The 20,028-nt window shown below is 39.6% G+C and overlaps 1 protein-coding gene across 1 annotated transcript in view; it reads right to left on the bottom strand.

Annotated features, from left to right (window-relative positions):
* Positions 1 to 13,313, bottom strand: part of LANCL3 (LanC like family member 3) — a 115,559-nt gene extending 102,246 nt beyond the window's left edge. The window contains exon 1 of the mRNA XM_037059555.1: positions 12,470 to 13,313. Coding sequence (XP_036915450.1) covers positions 12,470 to 13,042 — 573 coding nt within the window. The 5' untranslated portion in view covers positions 13,043 to 13,313. The remainder of the gene's footprint in view (positions 1 to 12,469) is intronic.
* Between the last annotated feature and the right edge of the window lie 6,715 nt (positions 13,314 to 20,028).

Genomic DNA, 20,028 nt, shown 5'->3' with positions numbered 1-20,028 from the left:
CCTAAGAAAGAATATATAAAATCCTGTGAAACCTGCTTTGCTAAGAATGTCCTCAATTAAATGAGGAGGAAATCAGTTTGTTTCCCAAAGTTTTGTAGCCCTTTAGCTAATAGACCCTGACCCAGAATAAGCCCTAGTAGTTCTTTGTATCTATTGTTTGATCCTTATTGCCTGATAATGATTAATGAGCTTTACCTGTACTCCTCTGCAAAATGAACCCAATAAAAGCCCGTTGAGGAAAAGGGTCTTGGCCCTTCTCTTTTGAGAGATCAGCCAGCTTTCCTCTCCAAGAAGATCATGTCTTGGTAGACTTATTTTCACCTGTGGCAGCCAGTGGAGGGGGCCCTGTGGGAAGACCCCCCCCAAGATGGAGATAGTAACAGTGCCTATGTCATAAAATTGTTGGTAGTATTAAATAACAATTCCTCTAAAATGCTTACAAGACTATGTACAATAAGCGCGAACAACTGGTGTTAGTTCTTATATCCTTTTAGCAATCGCAGGGCTCTATGTCTAGAGTAACAAAAGATCTAAGCTATAGCTTACCAAAAAAAAAAAAACAACACATTTTCTGGCAGTTCTATAATCAGGCAATTAGGAACTAGATTTGGACTTGACCTACAAAAAAATCCTGCTTCCCTAATCTACTGTCATTTCAAGCTAAATTTGATGGTTTACTTATGCAGTGCACACACACAGCTGCTTACAAAACAGAGACCACCGACTTTCAGACTGAAGTGGTTGTTGAAAGGAACAAGAAAGGGAGTAATTTGCTACTCTAGATACCTCCATCTTCATTTTATACCTATCAGTTTGTCATATAGTAAAAAGTCTGATTCAACCCAGTGTTGAAAATAGTGTGGGAACACAGGTACCCCCAAATGCTGGTGAGGAAAGGGAAATAGATCTAAACTTTTTGGAAACCAGTTTGATAATCTCTGTCAAGTGAAAAATACCTCTAAACTTTGACTTCCAACTGTTTCAAAAATTTATCACATGGAGGGTCATCAGCAGTGAAGGGAGGGGGAAGAATGGGGGAAAGGTACAGGGAATAGTAGCATAAATGGTAGGTACAAAATATACAAAAAAATATCCTACATATACAGGGTTCAGCAGAAGTAAGGCTTGCTTGATTGTGGTTGGTAGGGTACATGAATGCCTCATACAAGGTGGACAGCAATTTGAACATTTCACTTAAAATGTCATATGATCTGCTTGAGTGTGATCTTGTTATGTTACACAAGTACCTGCTTATGTCTTTGTAATAAAATATTTTGCAATAAAAAGGGTGTTATTTGTGCTGGACCCTGTATATTTGCAACAGGAGGCAAAGATACATATATAGAAAGATGAATGTTATATGTACATATGCATATTATACATATATATGTGTATTCTTTACATCACTGGTTTTGATAGCAAAAAAAACCACTGAATCAACTTAATGTCCATCATAATGATTCAGTGGTGGTATAATCATTAAATCAAATCAGTATAAAGAATGAGATATCTCTCATGCAATAATGTGCTAAAATGCTCAAGGTACTAAAGTGGCAAGAAAGTAAGCTACAGAAAAAATGCACAAACAACATGATCATTTGTTTGAGTGTATAACAATATAGATAATATGAAATATAGTATTTCTAAAAAAGAAAATGTTGACAAATATACTAAAAGACATTCTGTTATATATCTTTTTTGTAACCTCTTTTTGTTTAATTTTACTTTGTATGACAGTAATAATTTTTTTTAAAAACTAAGAAAACAAAGAAAGATTTTAAACAACCTAACATTATACCCCCATGAACTGGAAAAAGAAGAAAAACTATAACCTTCAAGTTAGCAGAAGAAAGAATAAACAGAGCAGAAATAAATAAAATAGAGACTAGGGATAAAATAGAAAAGATCAGCAAAACTAAAAATTGGTTCTTTGAAAAGATAAACATAACTGACAAACCTTTAACTAGACTAAGAAAAAAAAAGACTCAAATAACCAAAATCAGAAATGAAAGAGACATTACAACTGACACCACACAAATACAGAGGGTCATTAGAGACTCCTATGAATAAGGAGATACCAACAAACCATAGAACCTAGAAGAAATGAATGAATTCATAGAAACATACATCCTCCCAAAACTAAATCATGAATAGAAAATCTGAACAGACCAATAACAAGTAAGAAAATTGAATCAGTAATCAAAAACCCTCTAAAAAAGAAAAGCCAAGAACATTGGTTTCTAGTAAATTCAAACATTTAAAGAAAAATTAACACCAATCCTTCTCAAACTCTTCCAAAAAAAATTGAAGAGAACACTTTCAAACTAATTTCCTTTCAAACTCATTTTATGAAACCAGCAGTACATTGATAACAAAGCCAGATAAGGACACTACAAGAAAACTATAGCCCAATATCCCTGATAAGTACAGATTTAAAAATGTCAACAAAATATTATCAAACCAAATTCAACAAAACATTAAAAGGATCATATAACATGTTTTTAAGTGGTATTCATCCCTGGGACACAAGGGTGATATATCACATTAATAGAATGAAAGATAAAAATCATATGATCATCTCAATAGATGCATAAATAGCATTTAACAAAATTCAACATTGCTTCATGATAAAGTCTCAACAAATTGGGTATAGAAAGAACACATCTGAACATAATAAAGGCCACATAAAAGAAGACCACAGCTAACATCATACTCAATGATGAATACTTTTCTTCTAAGATCTGGAACAAGTGCCCACTTGAACATAGTACTAGATAAAATAATCCCCAAATTCATATGGAACCACAATACACTCCTAATAGCCAAAGTACTCTTGAGAAAGAAGAACAAAGTTGGAGGACTCATACTTTGTGATTTCAAACTATATTACAAAACTAAAGTAATCAAAACAAGTCCTTTGCCCATTTTTTAATTGGGTTGCTCGTCTTTGAGTGGAGTCGAGTGAGTTCTTTGTATATTTTGGAGATTAAACCTTTGTCTGAGATATCATTGGCAAATATGTTTTCCCAAACTGTTGCTTCTCTTTTTATCTTGATACTGTTTTCCTTAGCCATGCAGAAGCTTTTAATTTTGATAAGATCCTATTTGTTTATTCTTTCCTTTATGTCCCTTGCTCTAGGGGACATATCAGTAAAAATCTTGCTGCATGGAATATCTGAGATTTTCCTGCCAATGTTCTCCTCTAGGGCTTTAATGGTTTCATGGCTTATATTTAAGTCTTTTATCCACCTTGAATTAATTTTGGTGTGTGGTGTAAGTTGGTGCTCAAGTTTCATTTTTTTTGCACGTAGCTGTCCAGTTCTCCCAACACCATTTGTTGAAGAGGATATCTTTACTCCATTTTATGTTATTGCCCCCTTTGTCGAATACTAATTAACTGTAGAGAGTTGGGTTTATTTCTGGGCTCTCTGTTCTATTCCATTGGTCTATGTGCCTGTTTTTATGCCAGTACCAGGCTGTTTTGATTACACTGGCCTTGTAATACAGTTTGATATCAGGTATTGTGATCCCTCCTACTTTGTTCTTCTTTCTCAAAATTGCGGCTGCTATTCGGGGTCTTTTATGGTTCCATATAAATTTTTGAAGTGTTTGTTCTATGTCTGTGAAATATGCCATACAGAGGATCCAGAGACACATGAAAAGATGCTCAATATCGCTAGCTACCAGAGAGATGCAAATTAAAACCACAATGAGATACCACTTTATACCAGTCAGAATGGCTATCACAAAGAAACAAACAACAACTGCTGGAGAGGTTGTGGGGAAAAGGGGACCCTAGTTCACTGTTGGTGGGATTGAAGACTGGTACAACCACTATGGAAAACAGTATGGAACTTTCTAAGCAAACTAAAAATGAACGTGCCTTTTGACCCAGCAATTCCACTACTAGGAGTATATCCTAAGAACCCTGAAACCCCAACCCAAAAGAACCTATACACCCCAATGTTCATAGCAGCACAATTTACAATAGCCAAGAGTTGGAAGCAACCTAGATGCCCATTGGTCAATGACTGGATCAAAAAGCTATGGTACATTTACACACGGAATTCTATGCAGCAGAAAGAAACAAGAAGCTCCTACCTTTTGCAACATCATGGATGGAACTGGAGAGCATATGCTGAGCGAAATAAGCCAGGGGGTGAAAGACAAATACCATATGATATCACCATTAACAGGAATCTAAACAACAAAACAAACAAGCAAGCAAAATATGACCAATGACACTCAAATACGGAACAGGCTGACAGGATCCAGAGGGGAGAGAATCATAGGGGAAAAGGGAAGGGACTCACATGAGTAAGTATAAAGGACACATGGACAATAATTAAGGTGGGGGGCGGAAATGGGAGGGAGGTGGGGAGCATTGGGGGGGTGCAGGGCTGGGAATACAAGACAGAAAACTGTACTTGAATAAGAATTAAATTAAAAAATAAATAAATAAATAAATAAAGTAATCAAAACAGTGTGGTATTGGCATAAAAACAGACCCACAGACCATGAAACAGAATCAAAAGGCCCAAAATAAATCCATGTGTATATGATCAATTAACATTTGACAAGGGAGCCAAGGAATACTTAATGGGGAATACTTAATACTTCATAGGTTGAATAGTGTCTTCAACAAATGGTGCTGGAAAAACTGGATAACAACATGCAGAAGAATATCTTATACCACTCATAAAAATTAACTCAAAATTGATTAAAGACTTAAATATAAGACCTGAAACTGTAGAACATAAAGAAAACATAGGGAAGAAGCTCCTTGACATTGGTCTTGGTGACAATTTTCTAGATACAACACTAAAAATGCAGGCAACAGGAATGTAAACAACAAAACAAATGAGCAAGCAAAATGTAACCAAAAACACTGAAATACAGAACGTGCTAACAGGGTCCAGAGGGGAGAGGGGAGAGAAGCACAGAGTAAAAGGGGATGGACTCACATGAATAACTATGAAGGACACATGGACAATAACTAAGACGGGGGGCGGAGATGGGAGGGGGTGGGGAGCACTGGGGGGGCAGGGCTGGGAATACAAGAAAGAAAACTGTACTTGAACAAAAGTTAAATAAAAAATAAAAATAAAATAATAAAATAATAAAATAAAAATGCAGGCAACAGAAGCAAAAATCAATAAGCAGGACCACATCAAACTAAAAAGCTTCTGCACAGCAAAAGAACAATCAACAAAATGAAAACACAATCTATGGAACAGGAGAAAATATTTTCAAATCACATTTTAGATAAAAAGTTAATATCCAGCTCTGGCTGGTGTGGCTCAGTGGACTGAGCAATAACCTGCAAACCAAAGGTTTGCCGGTTCAATTCCTAGTCAGGGCACATGCCTGGGTTGCAGGCCAGGTCCCCAGGAGGGGGCACGTGAGAGGCAAACACACATTCATGTTTCTCTCCCTTTCTTTCTCCCTCCCTTCCCCTCTCTCTAAAAATAAATAAAATCTTTTTAAGAAGTTAATAAATAAAATAAATAAATAAATAACTCATATAACTCAATAGCAAAACCACTCAATTAAAAGATGAGCAGCAGAGGAACATCATAGACATTTTTCCAAATAAGACATACACATAGCCAAGAAGTACATAAAAAGGTGCTCAACATCACTAATCATTAGGGAAGTGCAAATCAAAGCCACAGTGAGATATCACCTCATACCTATTAGAATGCCTATTATCAAAAAGACAAGAGATAACAAGTACTTTCAAGGATGTGGAGAAAAAAAGAACCCTTGTGCTCTGTTGGTGGGAATATAAATTCATGCAGGCAATGTGGAAAAACAGTATGGAGTTTCCTCAAGAAAATAAAAAGAGAACTAATATATGATCTAGTGGTCTCATTTTTAGGTATTTATTCAAAGGAAATAAAAACAGGATTTCAAAGAGATACCTGCATCCTCATGTTCACTGCAGTATAATTCATAATAGCCAAGGAAGTGGAAGGTCACAAGACAGACCTTGCCAAGAGACAGACACTTTAGTAACCACACAACAGCCATTCCCCTCTGCCTTTCTTCTTTCCTGTCAGAATCTGCCTGTAATGATACAGGTTAGCAATGAAGGACACTAGCCTTCCCAGTTTCCCCTGAAACCAGAAGTGGCCAGTGGTCAAGTTCTGGGCCATAAGGCAGAGGGGAAACTCTTCAAGGATAAAATCATCTGTATGATTTTTTAAATGATGCAAGAAAAAAAAACCTCACATCCTCCGATTCTAATTCAGTTGTATAGGAACTTGGAATGGCAGCAGCCATCTCAAAACCTTGGAGAGCACTACAGCTCTCACATTGAGAATAGCAGAGAAAAAAGTTGGAAAGGGCTTGGGTCTTACAACTTTCCTGAGCTGCTGAGAAAATCCTGGAATGGCCTAATTCTATACTCCTTGTAAAATGAGGTAATAAATATTCCTATTATTTAGATCAATTTTCACTGGATATTCATTTATTTGCAAACCAAAGCATCACTACTTACACAGCTGCTAACCACCTGCTTTAGAAGCAAGTTGAGGACCCAGTTAACAATTATGCAATAGTTCTTTTTTAAATCATGACAGGAAGATAGATTCCTTGTATTGGGTATAATTTTCTATGCAATGTTCAGAATCACTTTTGATTTTCTGTTAGTAGGCGCAAAACAGAATAATGCTGATCATTAAGCAACTATTATCTGCCAAATACTATACTGGGCACTTTATCTAGAGTGAATCATCAAGGCAACTTCCAGAAAATTTCCCCTCTGTCTGGGAAAATAAAATCACATCTATATTTTCTGAAATCTTACCTAAATAATTTGGTATTTCCTTTCATTACAAATGCAGACCACAAGCCACCAATAATACTTGTACCTCTGCCATTTACAGAAGTCACAGATACATTCATATCATACTGCAGTTGTTGAAGATATCTCGAAATATCATTGACCCCATCACTGTTTCAAAAGTACCATAATCCCTAGACCTGCTGCCAAATCTTGTTATTTAATGTGTGACTAAAGAAGCACATATGGTACTGCATCACATGTTTTTTAAATGTTTTGGTAATCAAATGTCCATATAATTGGCTATCTTTGTAATCCTATGTGTTTTACTTTTTGCATCTAAAATGTTATTATAAGAGGTACTGTATGACCCTGGCCAGGTAGCTCAGTTGGTTCGAGTGTCATCCCAATATGCCAAGGTTCAGGGTTTAACCACCAGTCAGGGAATACACAAGGATCAACCAATGAATGCATAAATAAATGGAAAACAAATTCATGTGTCTCTGTCAAATCAATAAATAAAAAAAATTTTTTTTAAGAAGCACTGTTAAGTTTCACCAGATTTACAAAGGAATTACTAGCACAAAAGGTGTTTAGACACCCTGTAACCAGTCCTCCTTGTGACCATTCTTAATACAATTCAGTCCACTTTCCATGTGAAAAAGCAGAGTGAGCTTTTTAAAAGGTAAACAAAATGAAGACATTCCCCTGTTTAAACAGAAACAAATGCAGACTCCTAACTGTGACTGACTTGGCCCTGCAGGATCTGATTTTACCCTGCTCAGGGCTCCTACTTGGTCTTGAACTCTTCTACCACCCTGGCCCCTGCTCACTCTGCTCCAATCAGGCTGGCCCCGTTAATGCTTCTTTGAAATCTGCAAGCAGTTTCCCACCTCCGGGACTCTGTCCTTGCTGTCCCCTTTGCCTGGAATGACTGCTCTTGAAGCAGCTACTTCATTCTTATGCTTCAATGATGAGCCAGGAACTCACTCCCACAAAGAAGCCTTCCTCACTAACCTATGCCAAGCCCCCTCCCCTCTCCTGCCCTGTCCCCAGTTAGTTCCTGTTCACTTCCTTCAGAGCACTTATAACAACATAATTATATAGATTTTTGTTCAGTACTAAATCCTGGTATTTAGCAAGGTACCTGGTACATGTAAATTCCTGACATTCACTAAATGAATGAATAAATGACAGAACACGTGCATGAGGAAGCTATTATTAATCCATTTTACAAGTAAGGAAATTGAGGCTCAAAGATGTTAAATTACTTGTCCAAGGTCACCCAGTGGCAAAGTTATTATTTTAACTGTGGTCCCTAGGCCACCCCCTAATCCCTTCTCCATTTTTTTCTAAATCCCTTTTCCCTGCTACGCTTCGGTCAATTTGTAGAAAACAGAATATACCCAATACAACTTTTCATGATGTGATTTTTTGGGATTTTAGTGCCCACCGCTCAAGGATATCTGACTAACCCTCGATGCTATTTGCCTTAAGTATTTCCAGGAAGGGAATATATACCTAGATATGGTGATTCTTCCTGTTTCTGTCTCTTTCTACATAGCACACACTTTTTTTTTCATTTCTGAATCTTATAACCCTAAGTACAAACAATAAAATCAAATGCAAGGAATAAAATTCAGAAAAGGGTAAACTAAGGAAGAAAAATACTAGATAAACTTGAGATAAATGCTAGTATACAAAAGTACCTGTGATGAGGGGACTGTCCACAAGCCTATGAGGACCACAATTCTGGCCCTATGCTTCTTAAGAGCCAGCATAAAGTAAAAAAACACAATCAGTTACATGACACATTCTGATGATTTAAAAATTCAGTCAACTTCCAGGAGGAGCACAACTATTCTGTTTCTAAATCCTGAGAGAAATACCTCTTGTGGATCCTCATAATGAAAGCATGGTAAGACAAAGTAATCATTATTCTAAACTACAACCTCATAAATAAATATAGGAAAAGGGGACTCTGGTTCACTGTTGGTGGGATTGCAGACCGGTACAACTATTATGGCAAACAGTATGGAATTTTCTAAGAAAACTAAAAATGAACATGCCTTTTGACCCAGCAATTTCACTGTTAGGAGTATATCCTAAGAATCCTGAAATACCAATCCAAAAGAACCTATGCACCCTGATGTTCATAGCAGCACAATTTATGATAGCCAAGAGTTAGAAGCAACCTAGATGCCCATCGGTCAATGACTGGATCACAAAATAATGGTACATTTACACAATGGAATTCTATGCAGTAGAAAGAAAGAAGGAGCTCCTAACCTTTGCAGCATCATAGATGTAACTGGAAAGCATTATGCTGAGTGAAATAAGCCAGGTGTTGAAGGACAAATACCATATGATCTCACCTTTAACAGGAAGCTAAACAACAAAACAAACAAGCAAGCAAAATATAACGAAAGACACTGAAATACAGAACAGGCTGACAGTGACCAGAGGGGAGAGGGGAGGGAATTTCAGGGGAAATAGGGGAGGGATTTAGAGGAACATATATAAAGGATACATGGACAACAACTGAGAAGGGTGAAAATGGGAGGGAGGGGGGAGCACGGGGGGGTGGGATGGGATGGGAGTAATAGACAGAAAACTGTACTTGAAAAATAATTAAATAAAAAAATTGGAAAAAATAAATATAGTAAGCTTCATAGAATGGTGTCTTATAGCATCCCTTAACAGACGTGGCTAATATAATGTCAAAACCTATGTAGCAATGTATTGCCTTGCTATCCAAAGCATGGTCCCTGACTGCTAGCATCAGCATCACTTGGGCACTTGTTAGAAATGCAGAATCTCAGGCCCAATCACATGCCTGCTGAAACAGAATTGATATTTTATTAATGACACCTGCAGGTGATTCCAATGAACATTAAAACTGAACAAGCACTGGTCTAATGGTTAGGCCTGATCTGAGGCAAAATTTGTAAGAAATTAGTATTTATTTATTTATCCATTCAAATAATATTTACTGAGACCCCAGCAGTAGGAAAGTTGTTTTTCTTTAACATGACAGCAAAAGCACCTCCATAAAGGAACATATTGATAAATAAGACTGCACTGAAACTGAATGATAAAGCAAGCCATACAGTAGACACTATTTGCAACACCAAAATAAAAGAAAGTTGAGAACCTAAATACATACTAGGTACTGGAACACAAGTAATGAAACAAAAATTCTACTCTTATGGAGCTTACATTCTAATTGGAGAAGGCATAAATCAACAGAATAAGTAATATATAGAAAGAAAGGGGCATAAGTCAGGGAAAGGGGTTGCAATTTTAAACAGGGTAGACAGGGAAGGCTTCATTAAGGAGGCAACGACCTACACAAGGTCAAAGAGCTAGCTATAAAAATAGCTAAGAGAAGTCTTCCAAGCAGAAGGAACAACCTGAGACAGTAAATGACTGAAACAGCAAGGCCAGTGTGGTTGAGGCAAAGTGAGCAAGAAATATAGCCAATATGCAGGGGGCCAGGTCACGTGGAGCCTTGTCAGCCATTTTCAGTGTCTTAGCTCTAACTGTGAGTGAGATGAGAGGCCACTGGAGAAAAAGTAATCGGGAGCCATTGCAAGGTGTTGAGCAGAGAAACAATGTAATGAAAGGTATTAAGGAATGGCTTTGAGTGAGAGAATCCATCTCAGAGTATAGTGCACTAATCCCAGCAAATGGTACTTCATTCAACTATTAGGTACCAAAGATGTGCCAAGTAGTATGGGGAGGATCTAGACCAGGGTGATAACTGAGAGAACTGCCAGAGGAAAATGACTCTAAACAACATTGAAGAGAAACAAACTCAGGACATAATGACAGATCATTTATAGAGAATTGAAAGAAATTCACAATTCAATTTAATCAAGGTTTATGGATCAGCTAATGAGGGCAAAGCCATATTCTGGCTAGCACATAAGGGATGGAGATGGTGCATAAGACTTGTATTTTTCCTTCAAAGGGCTTCCAGCCTGGTGTACTTAGCCCCTTCCTTTCAAGCCTAAACTTTATGGATTGCCCCGAGGCTGACACAGACTAGCTGCTTTCCTCCAGGGACGAGCTGTCTCTTTGCCCTCAGAGCTGTTCTGTCTCCTAGGAGCAGAGGCCAAAGCACCTCAACTTAATTAGTATAAAAAGACAGATCTGGTTTGGCAGCAGGGCAGAAAAGAGGTCCTAATAACTATCTCAGTGTATCAGCCTTGCAGACTGTCACTGAGACCCTAGTCTTGGAGAATGGAGTCCTTCTGGTCCATTTCCACTTGTATGACCTGATGGGTCTCCCACTCTGCCATTCCATACTAGAGAAAAGGCCCCACAGGGACTGAAAGGGAAAGAAGCTAAGTTTAAGGAGAACAACTGGGGAAAAAGAATGTGAAAATTGCCTATTGCCAGATAGCAAGGTCTGAGGAACAGATGCAAATATAATGCAAATGACATGTAAATAGCCCCGTGGCCTTCTAAAAGATTTTATAAAACTGGAAGGGCTCTTGAGAAACTGCTAACAGATAATAGTGATTCAGAGGCAGAGTGACTATTTCAAGAAACTTTGTCACACAGATCTTTTCTGCCCTGCTAGAGCAGTGTAGTCTTTAGTAATCTTTTCTCTCACTTGAACCAACCTCACCTTCTATAAATAAAAAAAAAATCACGTCTGCCTCTATAAAAGTTATCTAAGTTAATTACACATTTAAATACTCCGTGTACCTTTAATTTTTCTTCAAATGTCTCTCTCACCCAAATAAAGGCTCCAGTGAGTTATGAATGAGTTTCTCAGTTCTAGTTACTATGATCCTTAGGAGAATTTTTTTTTCCTACTCTACAGTAACTAACACATTTTCTTCTAATATCCACACACTGTATTCAAAGTTAATCCAGAGGGGAAAAAAACCCTACCTATGGCTGTAAAATGCAATTCACTTTCAAGGAACCACTGGAAAGCTATTCACCAGGAAACCTGCCCTGTCAAGTATGCTGCCTTTTTGACAATCCTAACTAGGCATTTTAAAATGAAAAATACACATTTGATTACAACGGGATACAATTCTTTCTACATTTATGTATCTAAAAGAGGACACCCCCAACAGACATGAATATTGTAAGAGCCATGAGATGACCTGAATAGTAAGTGCATCAAACCTACAGCTGGGCAGTTACTCTAGGTTACAGACCCGGGAGTTACAAAAGCAACTGACCTCCACATTAGTGATGCAAACAATGACGGCATAATCAACCCCCTAAACTCCTTCACTTTTCTAGTAGTCTAAATTCGAGGATACTTCAGCTTTTGACAAGAGGGTCAAAGGAAGGGAAATCCCTTTTGTTTCCGAGGTTTTTAAAATCTCACTTGAAAGCGCCTCCAGAAAGCTACTGGGCGAAGAGGCATCTGGGCAGATGCCACGTTCAGCGGAAAACCGGGACAACGCAAAGACTCGGAATCCCAACATATGAGAGAGTGAAAAGCGGGGTGGGGGCTGGTAAGGAAAGAGACAAAAGCAGAAGATAAATCTCAAGAGAGTGAAGAAACGACAGCGCTTGGGGTAACAAAGAGATGAAGAATGGCCAGGAGTGCTGCTCCTGGTACCTGGAGTCCCGGGAAGGGAAGCCGGGGCAGGGCCCAGCAGGTGGCGAGGGGCCCTCCCCTCCCCAACCTTTCTGCCGGGGCTACCTTACCTCCTGGGCGAGTTTCTGCTTGAGCACTAGCGCAGCACACAGGTAGCCCGCGCGGCCCACAAACAACTCGTCGGAGCCACACTCCAGGAAGGAGACAGGCGCGCAGACGGCGCACAGAGCCCGGAACTTGCCCAGCGGTTGCACGTAGTCAGACCGGCCCAGGGCGTGGTACACCAGTGTGGCCACGGCGTACACGCCTGCGCCCCCCAGCAGGAAGGCTGCTCGGGTGTCGGCGTCCGACTCGCCCCACTCCTCAGCGCGGGCACACGCGTCTATGAGGCGCTTGGCCGAGCGCAGGTAGCGCTCTCGGGCCGCGGCAAAGTGCGGGCTCTGGGAGACGTGGTAGAGCATGTAGGCCACCCCGGCGACGCCGCTGTACAGTCCCCCTTGGCAGCTGCTGGCCGAGGCCGCCGCCCCCCGGGCCTCAGCGCCGCCCCCGAGCGGGGGCAGCTCCTTGAGGATGCGCTCAATAGTGGCGGTGACCAATGGTGCCACCGCGTCCTCACACTGGCCAGCCAGCAAGCTGCCCTGGTAGTCATCGAAGCGGTTGGCGAAGCAGCGCTTGGTGTCCATGCTGCTGCCTGTGCCCCTCAATGCCGAACCGGGGTCCACTTAAGGGCGAGTCCTGTAGCCCCGCACACCACCTCTCGCCTTCTTCGGCGCTTGGAAGGCGGTAGGTTCAGAGGGAATTGAGCAAAGAGGCTGAGACGGGAGGTGACAAGAGGAGGCGGGCGCGAGGAAGAAGCAAGGGCTGGATTGCCAAGTGGGCCACACAGCTGCTGCGAAGCTACCGAGTGGCCAGGACGAGCTCGGGGTTTGTTCGTCGTCCGTCCCCCTCCCAGAAGCCGCGCCCTCGCCGAACAGCCCCCTCCTGCGCAGCAGCAGCAGCTGGGCCACCTTTCCAAGGGGCCGAGGTGCTCCCTGGCAGGACCCACGCGGAGTCCGGGCCACTCCTCCCGCCCCTCCCCTGGCTCCTCCTCTCCTGGCGGAAGGCCTAGGAAGGGTGGGACGCTGGTTTGGAACGTTAAGGCTGGGCATAAGCACACCTGGCGGTGAAGGTGAAGACCTCCAGTACCTTGTCTGTTTACTCAGTGTGGTCCTGAAGTCAGCAAATCAGCATCACCTAGAAGTATGTTAACACTGCAGCATCTCGGACTTCGCTCCAGACCTACTGAATCCAAATCAGCATATTAGCAAGCTCCCCGAGTGAATCGCATGCACATTACAGGTTTCACATGTCACTGAACTGGAGTACTAGTAAAAAACTGAGCATCTTCCTGAAGCTTGTTTTACTTCTTGGTCACTTGGTCATTTGGAGTTCTCAATCTGAATACTTCAACCCCAAAGGCTGAAAGGTTTGAGTACTTCACGTTTCATGCATTAAAAAGGTTAATTGCCCAGTGAGGAAACTGCTTCTTGGCTTTGGTTGTGATGACGTTTTTCTTGAAGTACACAGAAGTAACAATTCAAAGAACCATGCCAAATTAAGGTAATAGGGCTAGAGGGAGTGTTCCATCTTTCTCCTACTCTAGAGACTGCTCCTCCCCATGTATGCATAGTAAAAGCTCAATAAAAATCTGAGGTCATTAACTATCATATAAGATTAATAAAGGGTAAATGGTGCATAAGAATTTTAAGTGGGCTTTTTACCCTTTTCTGCCTGTCCTGAGTTACCTCTTTCCCTCCTTTCCTTCTTTCCCATGTTTTTTCTCTTCTGCTTTCATTCTAAAGACATTATTGAGGGTCTCCTATGAGTTCTGGACTCTGGAAATGGGGAAATAAATGAAAAAGACATGGTCCTAGACCTCTTGGAGCTTACACCCCAGTGAAAAAGGCAGAAAATGAACAATTACACAATGAGTGGCCCTTGTTTTGCTCTGCTATTTTAAAACAATTCTCCTTTTCATTGTCCTGAAGCCGAGTTGATTGGGTGTCATCTACCAAAGCAAAATGTCACTGGTTGGATTCCTGGTCAGGGCACATGCCTGGGTTGTGGGTTCAGTCCCCCATCCAAGCACATGTGAGGCAACCAATGGATATTTCTCTCCCTCTCCTCCCCCACTTCACCTCTCTCTAAAAAATAAGTAAATAAATTGTTTTTTAATAAAAGAAAATAATTATTCCTTTCCCAAAGTGTCAACTAGTAAAGGCCAGATGTCACCTTTCCTGGGGTATATACATTTTGGTAGGGACTGTGCAAGACACAAAAGAAGTGACTCATGCGAACGTTTCTGACACTTTGTGGGGAGAACCACTGCTCCAAGCAAGACTTACTTAAAAAGCCAGTTTTGTTCGGAGGCAATTTTTTTTCTCCAAAGTGTTAAGTGTCACAACGATTTGGAAGCCGAGATTAAATAGCCTACCCCTTCATCCTTGTTTGATGCATTCTGGAAAAGGAACTCTATTGACTAGATTACTGCCAGGACTGATATCCACATACTGGGTAGTATGACCTCCATCCTGCTATAACACTGCAAAAACAGGTTTATTTTTAATTATATTAATCTAAGTCCACTTTTAGGCAGAGAGCTTGGTGTCATTTACTTCATTCCCAAGCCATATTATTCATTTTAATGTCATGACTCCACTAGAAAACACTGTCCATGAGGGTTGGGCTTTTTGTTACATTTACTTACTGATAGCACCAAGAACCTATAATAGTCCCCAGCGCATATAGCAGACATTCACTAAAAGTTTGTGGAATAGTGAATGAATTGTCATAACAGCACCATTAGCAAGGTGTCCTGGAGTGTAGAATGCAGAGTGAAGCCCTTATTGAAACTTTAACCTGACTTGATTAAATTCCCTCTGTTTTCCTGGATTCCTTTGCTCTTGTGAGTGCAAGAATATAAACATTCTGTAATTTCTGTCTCCTTACATTGTTTCTGAATAAAGCCTGGTGACCTCTATACTGTACCTTGAATTCAGTGACTTCACACATTCTATTTTTAATAACTAACCCTGTATAGAAGATTATATTTTCCAAATTTGGCCCTAATAATATCTCCTATGCTACATGCTCCTCTGCAATGTGACCTTGACATTCTTCTCATCAGGGGTGGGGTGTACGTATACTCCCCTTAAATCTGAGTGGGCTTACGGTTCCCTTATAACCAATGGAATGTGATGGAAATGACACACATGACATCCTGGGCTAGGTCATAAGAAATGATGAAGCTTCCATCTTACATGCAGAAACGCTGATATTTGGAGCCTTGAACCACCTTGTAAGAATCCGACTACCCCGAGGCTGCCAAATTGTGACAAAGTTCAGGCAACATATAGAGGTCATATGCAGGTGCTTAGGTCAACAGCCCAGCTGACAGTACCAACTGGCAGCCATGTGTGTGAAATACCTTGGATATGCAGCTCAGTTGAACTTTCAGATGACTGCAGCTCCATGAGAACTGCCATCCCAAGCCCTTGTACAATTCCTAACCCACAATATTATGAGCAAGATGAAATAGTTACATTAGGCCACCAAGTTTGGGGGTAATTTGTTATGTAGCAATGGTAACTGGAATATTCTGCAAGCTCCCCATCATTCGATACTATAGAAGTACCCCATAATCAATAGTGCTCAGTCAACAGGGCAATGAGTAGTTGGACAGAGGCATGTTTTGGGGGAATCTGCATGAGGAGACAGAAAATTGTGTTCCAAAGTAATAATTCTAGTTGGATTCTTTACAGGTAGCAATGACCCCACAAGAAATATGCAACCTATACAAAATCTTGCCAAGGCCATTAATTTTGTCCTTATCTGCAAGATCTTCCCTGAGAGTTACAGAATCTCTAACAGCATTTGCTGACAGGCAGCTCCCTACACATGGTTTCTGTGATCTTGATGAATTGCCCAATTCATAGTTCTTCTTCAATATTTCCTTATTGTGCAGGTTATGAAAAACTATGGATTAAAACTAGTTTTAAGTGGACTCATCAAGAAAATCACTTAAAATTATGCAAAACTATCCAAGATAAAGTACTTAAATCAAAGGGTTCCTCTTATGCAAATCATTGCTATCTAAGGGTGAATATGAAAAAAATGATAATTATAAAACTGTCAAACCTTAACACAAGGCTTAGTATGGAATAAACCATTTTAAAATACATTCAGAATACTTTGCACCCTAGAAATGGTTTAGATACCTTAACCAGTGCTATGTTCAGTCCCCAGAGTACATTCTCTTTGCAGACACATCTCTGAAATATTAGCTTAGCAATGTAATTGGAGATTTCTCCTGCTTCAGTTCTTTTGCCCCAGTAGGCCCTTCTGAAAACAGCAGCCAGACTCATATAAGTCAGACCCTGTCTTCTGACTGATGTCAATGTTTCACCTGTCCCTCAAAGTAAAATCCAGAGTTCCCAGGATGGCCTAAAAGGCCCACTGCCACCTGGCCCTTGTTGGTTCTCCCACCTTGTATTCTTCCCCTTGCTTCAGTTCCAGCCACTCTGGCCACCTTGGTATTTCTTAAACATACTAGTTATAGTCTTAATCTGGAGTTTCCTTTGCAGTTTCCTATTCCTGGAATACTCTTCAAAAGATATATTCATGGCTTGCCCCTCACCTCTAGGTCATTGAAATCTTCCATGACTTATTATGTTAAATTACAATCTTTCCCCCCAACCATTAGTGTCTAATAACTATTTTTTTTTTTTACTGATGCATGTTATTTCTTGTTTGTCTTCCTCCACTAGCATGTAATCCCCCATGAGGACAGAAGTTTCTGTCCCTGTTGTTCCCTACTTTATCCCTAGCATCTAGATTAATGCCTGGCATACAATATTTCTTTAAGAGATATTTATTGATGCTGTGATACCCCATCACAATGTCAAAATTTCGACCATTTTCTAACTGATGACTGAACTTTGTTCTCTTATTTCTTGACTGGTTTCTTGACCCTGCTCCTTTGCACAAGCAGCCATAAAAAATGTGCATTTTAACATAGGATTTGTTTCTCTTTTTTGTCTCTTTTTTTCTGCATCCAGTATTATCATTTTAAAGCATTTTTAGCTGTTATATGTCAAATATGATCACCAGCACACAATGCAATGGAAGAATTAGAAACCAGTGCAATAAGTGAACTAGCACTCATCACTCCATCTGAAAGAGGAACAGTGCAGTTTGATCAATTACATTGGCCAATATCAAGTAATAAGGCACACCCCAACTTACCAGGTATGAGAAAAATATATATCAGTTAGAACTTTAGGTGGTACTATAATATGTATATGGATATGTGATTTCAATACAATATAATAAATCATTGCTGGGTGAGACAGTACTAAGAGATATGTCTCTATTTTATACTGATGAATCTGTGTAAAGTTATAAATTGGCAAGTAGAGATGGAGGCATTTCTTTGGTCAAAGTGAACTTTTTATTTTAAAAATTATACCAGTTTCCTAGATGTTGTCATTTCTAAAGGTTTTATTTCTTTTTTTATTGTTGTTCAAATAGACTTGTCTCCATTTTCCCCCCAACACTCCTCACTACCCCAGCCACCCCCCTCACCTGATCCCACCACCCTTGGTTTTGTTCATGTGTCATTTATAGTTGTTCCTGAAAACCCTTCCTCCTTTTCCCCTCTTTATCCCTTCCCACCTCCCCTCTGGTTACTGTCAGTTTGTTTTTAATTTCCACGTCTCTGGTTATATTTTGCTGGCTTGTTTGTTTTGTTGATTAGATTCCACTTATAGGTGAGATAACACGGTATTTGTCTTTCACCGCCTGGCTTACTTCACTTAGCGTAATGCGCTTTATTTCCATCTATGCTGTCGCAAAGGGTAGGATCTCCTTCTCTCTTTCTGCTGCATGGTATTCCATGGTGTGAATATACCATAGTTTTTTGATCCACTCATTTACTGATGGGAATTTAGATTGCTTCCAGCACTTGGCTATTGTAAATTGTGCTACTATGAACCTTGGGATGCAAAGGTTCTTTTGAATTGGTGTTTCGGGATTCTTAGGGTATAATCCCCACAGTGGACACCCAGGTCAAAAAGCAGTTCCATTTTTAGTTTTCTGAGGAAATTCCATACTGTTCTCCACAATGGCTGCACCAGTCTACATTCCCACTAACAGTGCGATAGGGTTCCCTTTTCTCCACAACCTCTCCAACACTTGTCATTTGTTGATGTGTTTATGATGGGCATTCTAAGTGGTGTGAAGTGGTATCTCATTGTGGTTTTAATTTTCATCTCTCTGGTGGCTAGTGATCCTGAACATCTTTTCATATGTCTCCAGGCCTTCTGTATGTCCTCCTTGGAGAAGTGTCTGAGTGTCTGTTGAAGTCCTTTGCCCATTTTTTAATTGGATTGTTTGTCTTTCTGGAATGGGATCATGTGAGTTCTTTATATTTTTGGTGACCAAACTTTTGTCCAAGGTATCATTGGAAAATATATTTTCCCATATGGTTGGTTTTGTTTTCATTTTAATGCTGTTTTCTTTAGCCATGCAGAAGGTTTTTATTTTGATGAGATCCCATTTGCTTATTCTTTCCTTTATGTCCCTTGCTCTAGGGGACATATTGATGAAAATATTGCTGCATGGAATACCTGAGATTTTCCTACCTATGTTCTCCTCTAAGACTTTTATGGTGTCATGACTTATATTTAAGTCTCTTATCCATTTTGAGTTTATTTTTGTATATGCTGTAAGTTGGTGGTTGAGTTTCTCTCTCTCTCTCTCTCTCTCTCTCTCTTCTGCATGTAGATGTGCAGATCTTCCAACACCATTTGTTAAAGAGGCTATTTTTACTCCATTTTATACTTCTTCCCCCTTTGTCAAATATTAATTGACCATAGAGACTAAGGTTTATTCCTAGGCTCTATATTCTGTTCCACTGATCTGTGTGTCTGTTCTTATGCCAGTACCAGACTATTTTGATCACCATGGCCTTATAATAGAGTTTAGTGTTAAGTATTGTGATCCCTCCTACTTTGTTCTTCTTTCTCAAAATTGCTGTGGCTATTTGGGGTCTTTATGGTTCCATATAAAATTTTAAAATGTTTTTTCTATGTCTGTGAAATATGTCATTGGTATTTTAATAGGGATTGTGTTGAATCTATAAATTGCTTTGGGTATCATGGACATTTTGATGATCTTAATTCTTCCAGTCCATGAACATGGTATATGGTTCCATTTATTTGTGTTTCTGAATATTGACTTTGTATCCCACTGTTTTCCCAAATTTACTTGTTAGGTTGAGATTTGTTTTTTGTGGAGTCCATAGGAATTTTTATGTACAGTATCATGTCATCTGCAAACAATGACAGTTTTGCTTCATCGTTTCAATTTGGATGCCTTTTATTTATATTTCTTGTCTGATCACTGGCCAAATTTCTGAAGGAAAAATAAGGATGCATATTACACATGAGTAGAACTCTGTATCTATACAAATGTTTTTGATTTTTTATTTATGCTTATGCATTAAAAGTATAACTCCAGAAAGCAATAATGATGTCCATTCACAAAATAATACCCTTTAATATGATCATCTGTTTTCTTGAACTTGCAAATAAATAAGAAATTGAATTAAAACAAGATATTTTTTCCTGAA

This window comes from Sturnira hondurensis, unplaced genomic scaffold (assembly GCF_014824575.4).
Source record: "Sturnira hondurensis isolate 20B ecotype Veracruz unplaced genomic scaffold, ASM1482457v3 Scaffold0011192, whole genome shotgun sequence".
NCBI classification, from domain to species: Eukaryota; Metazoa; Chordata; class Mammalia; order Chiroptera; family Phyllostomidae; genus Sturnira; species Sturnira hondurensis.
The sequence above is the reverse complement of the archived record's forward strand: the minus strand, read 5'-3'. Positions and strand labels throughout refer to the sequence as shown.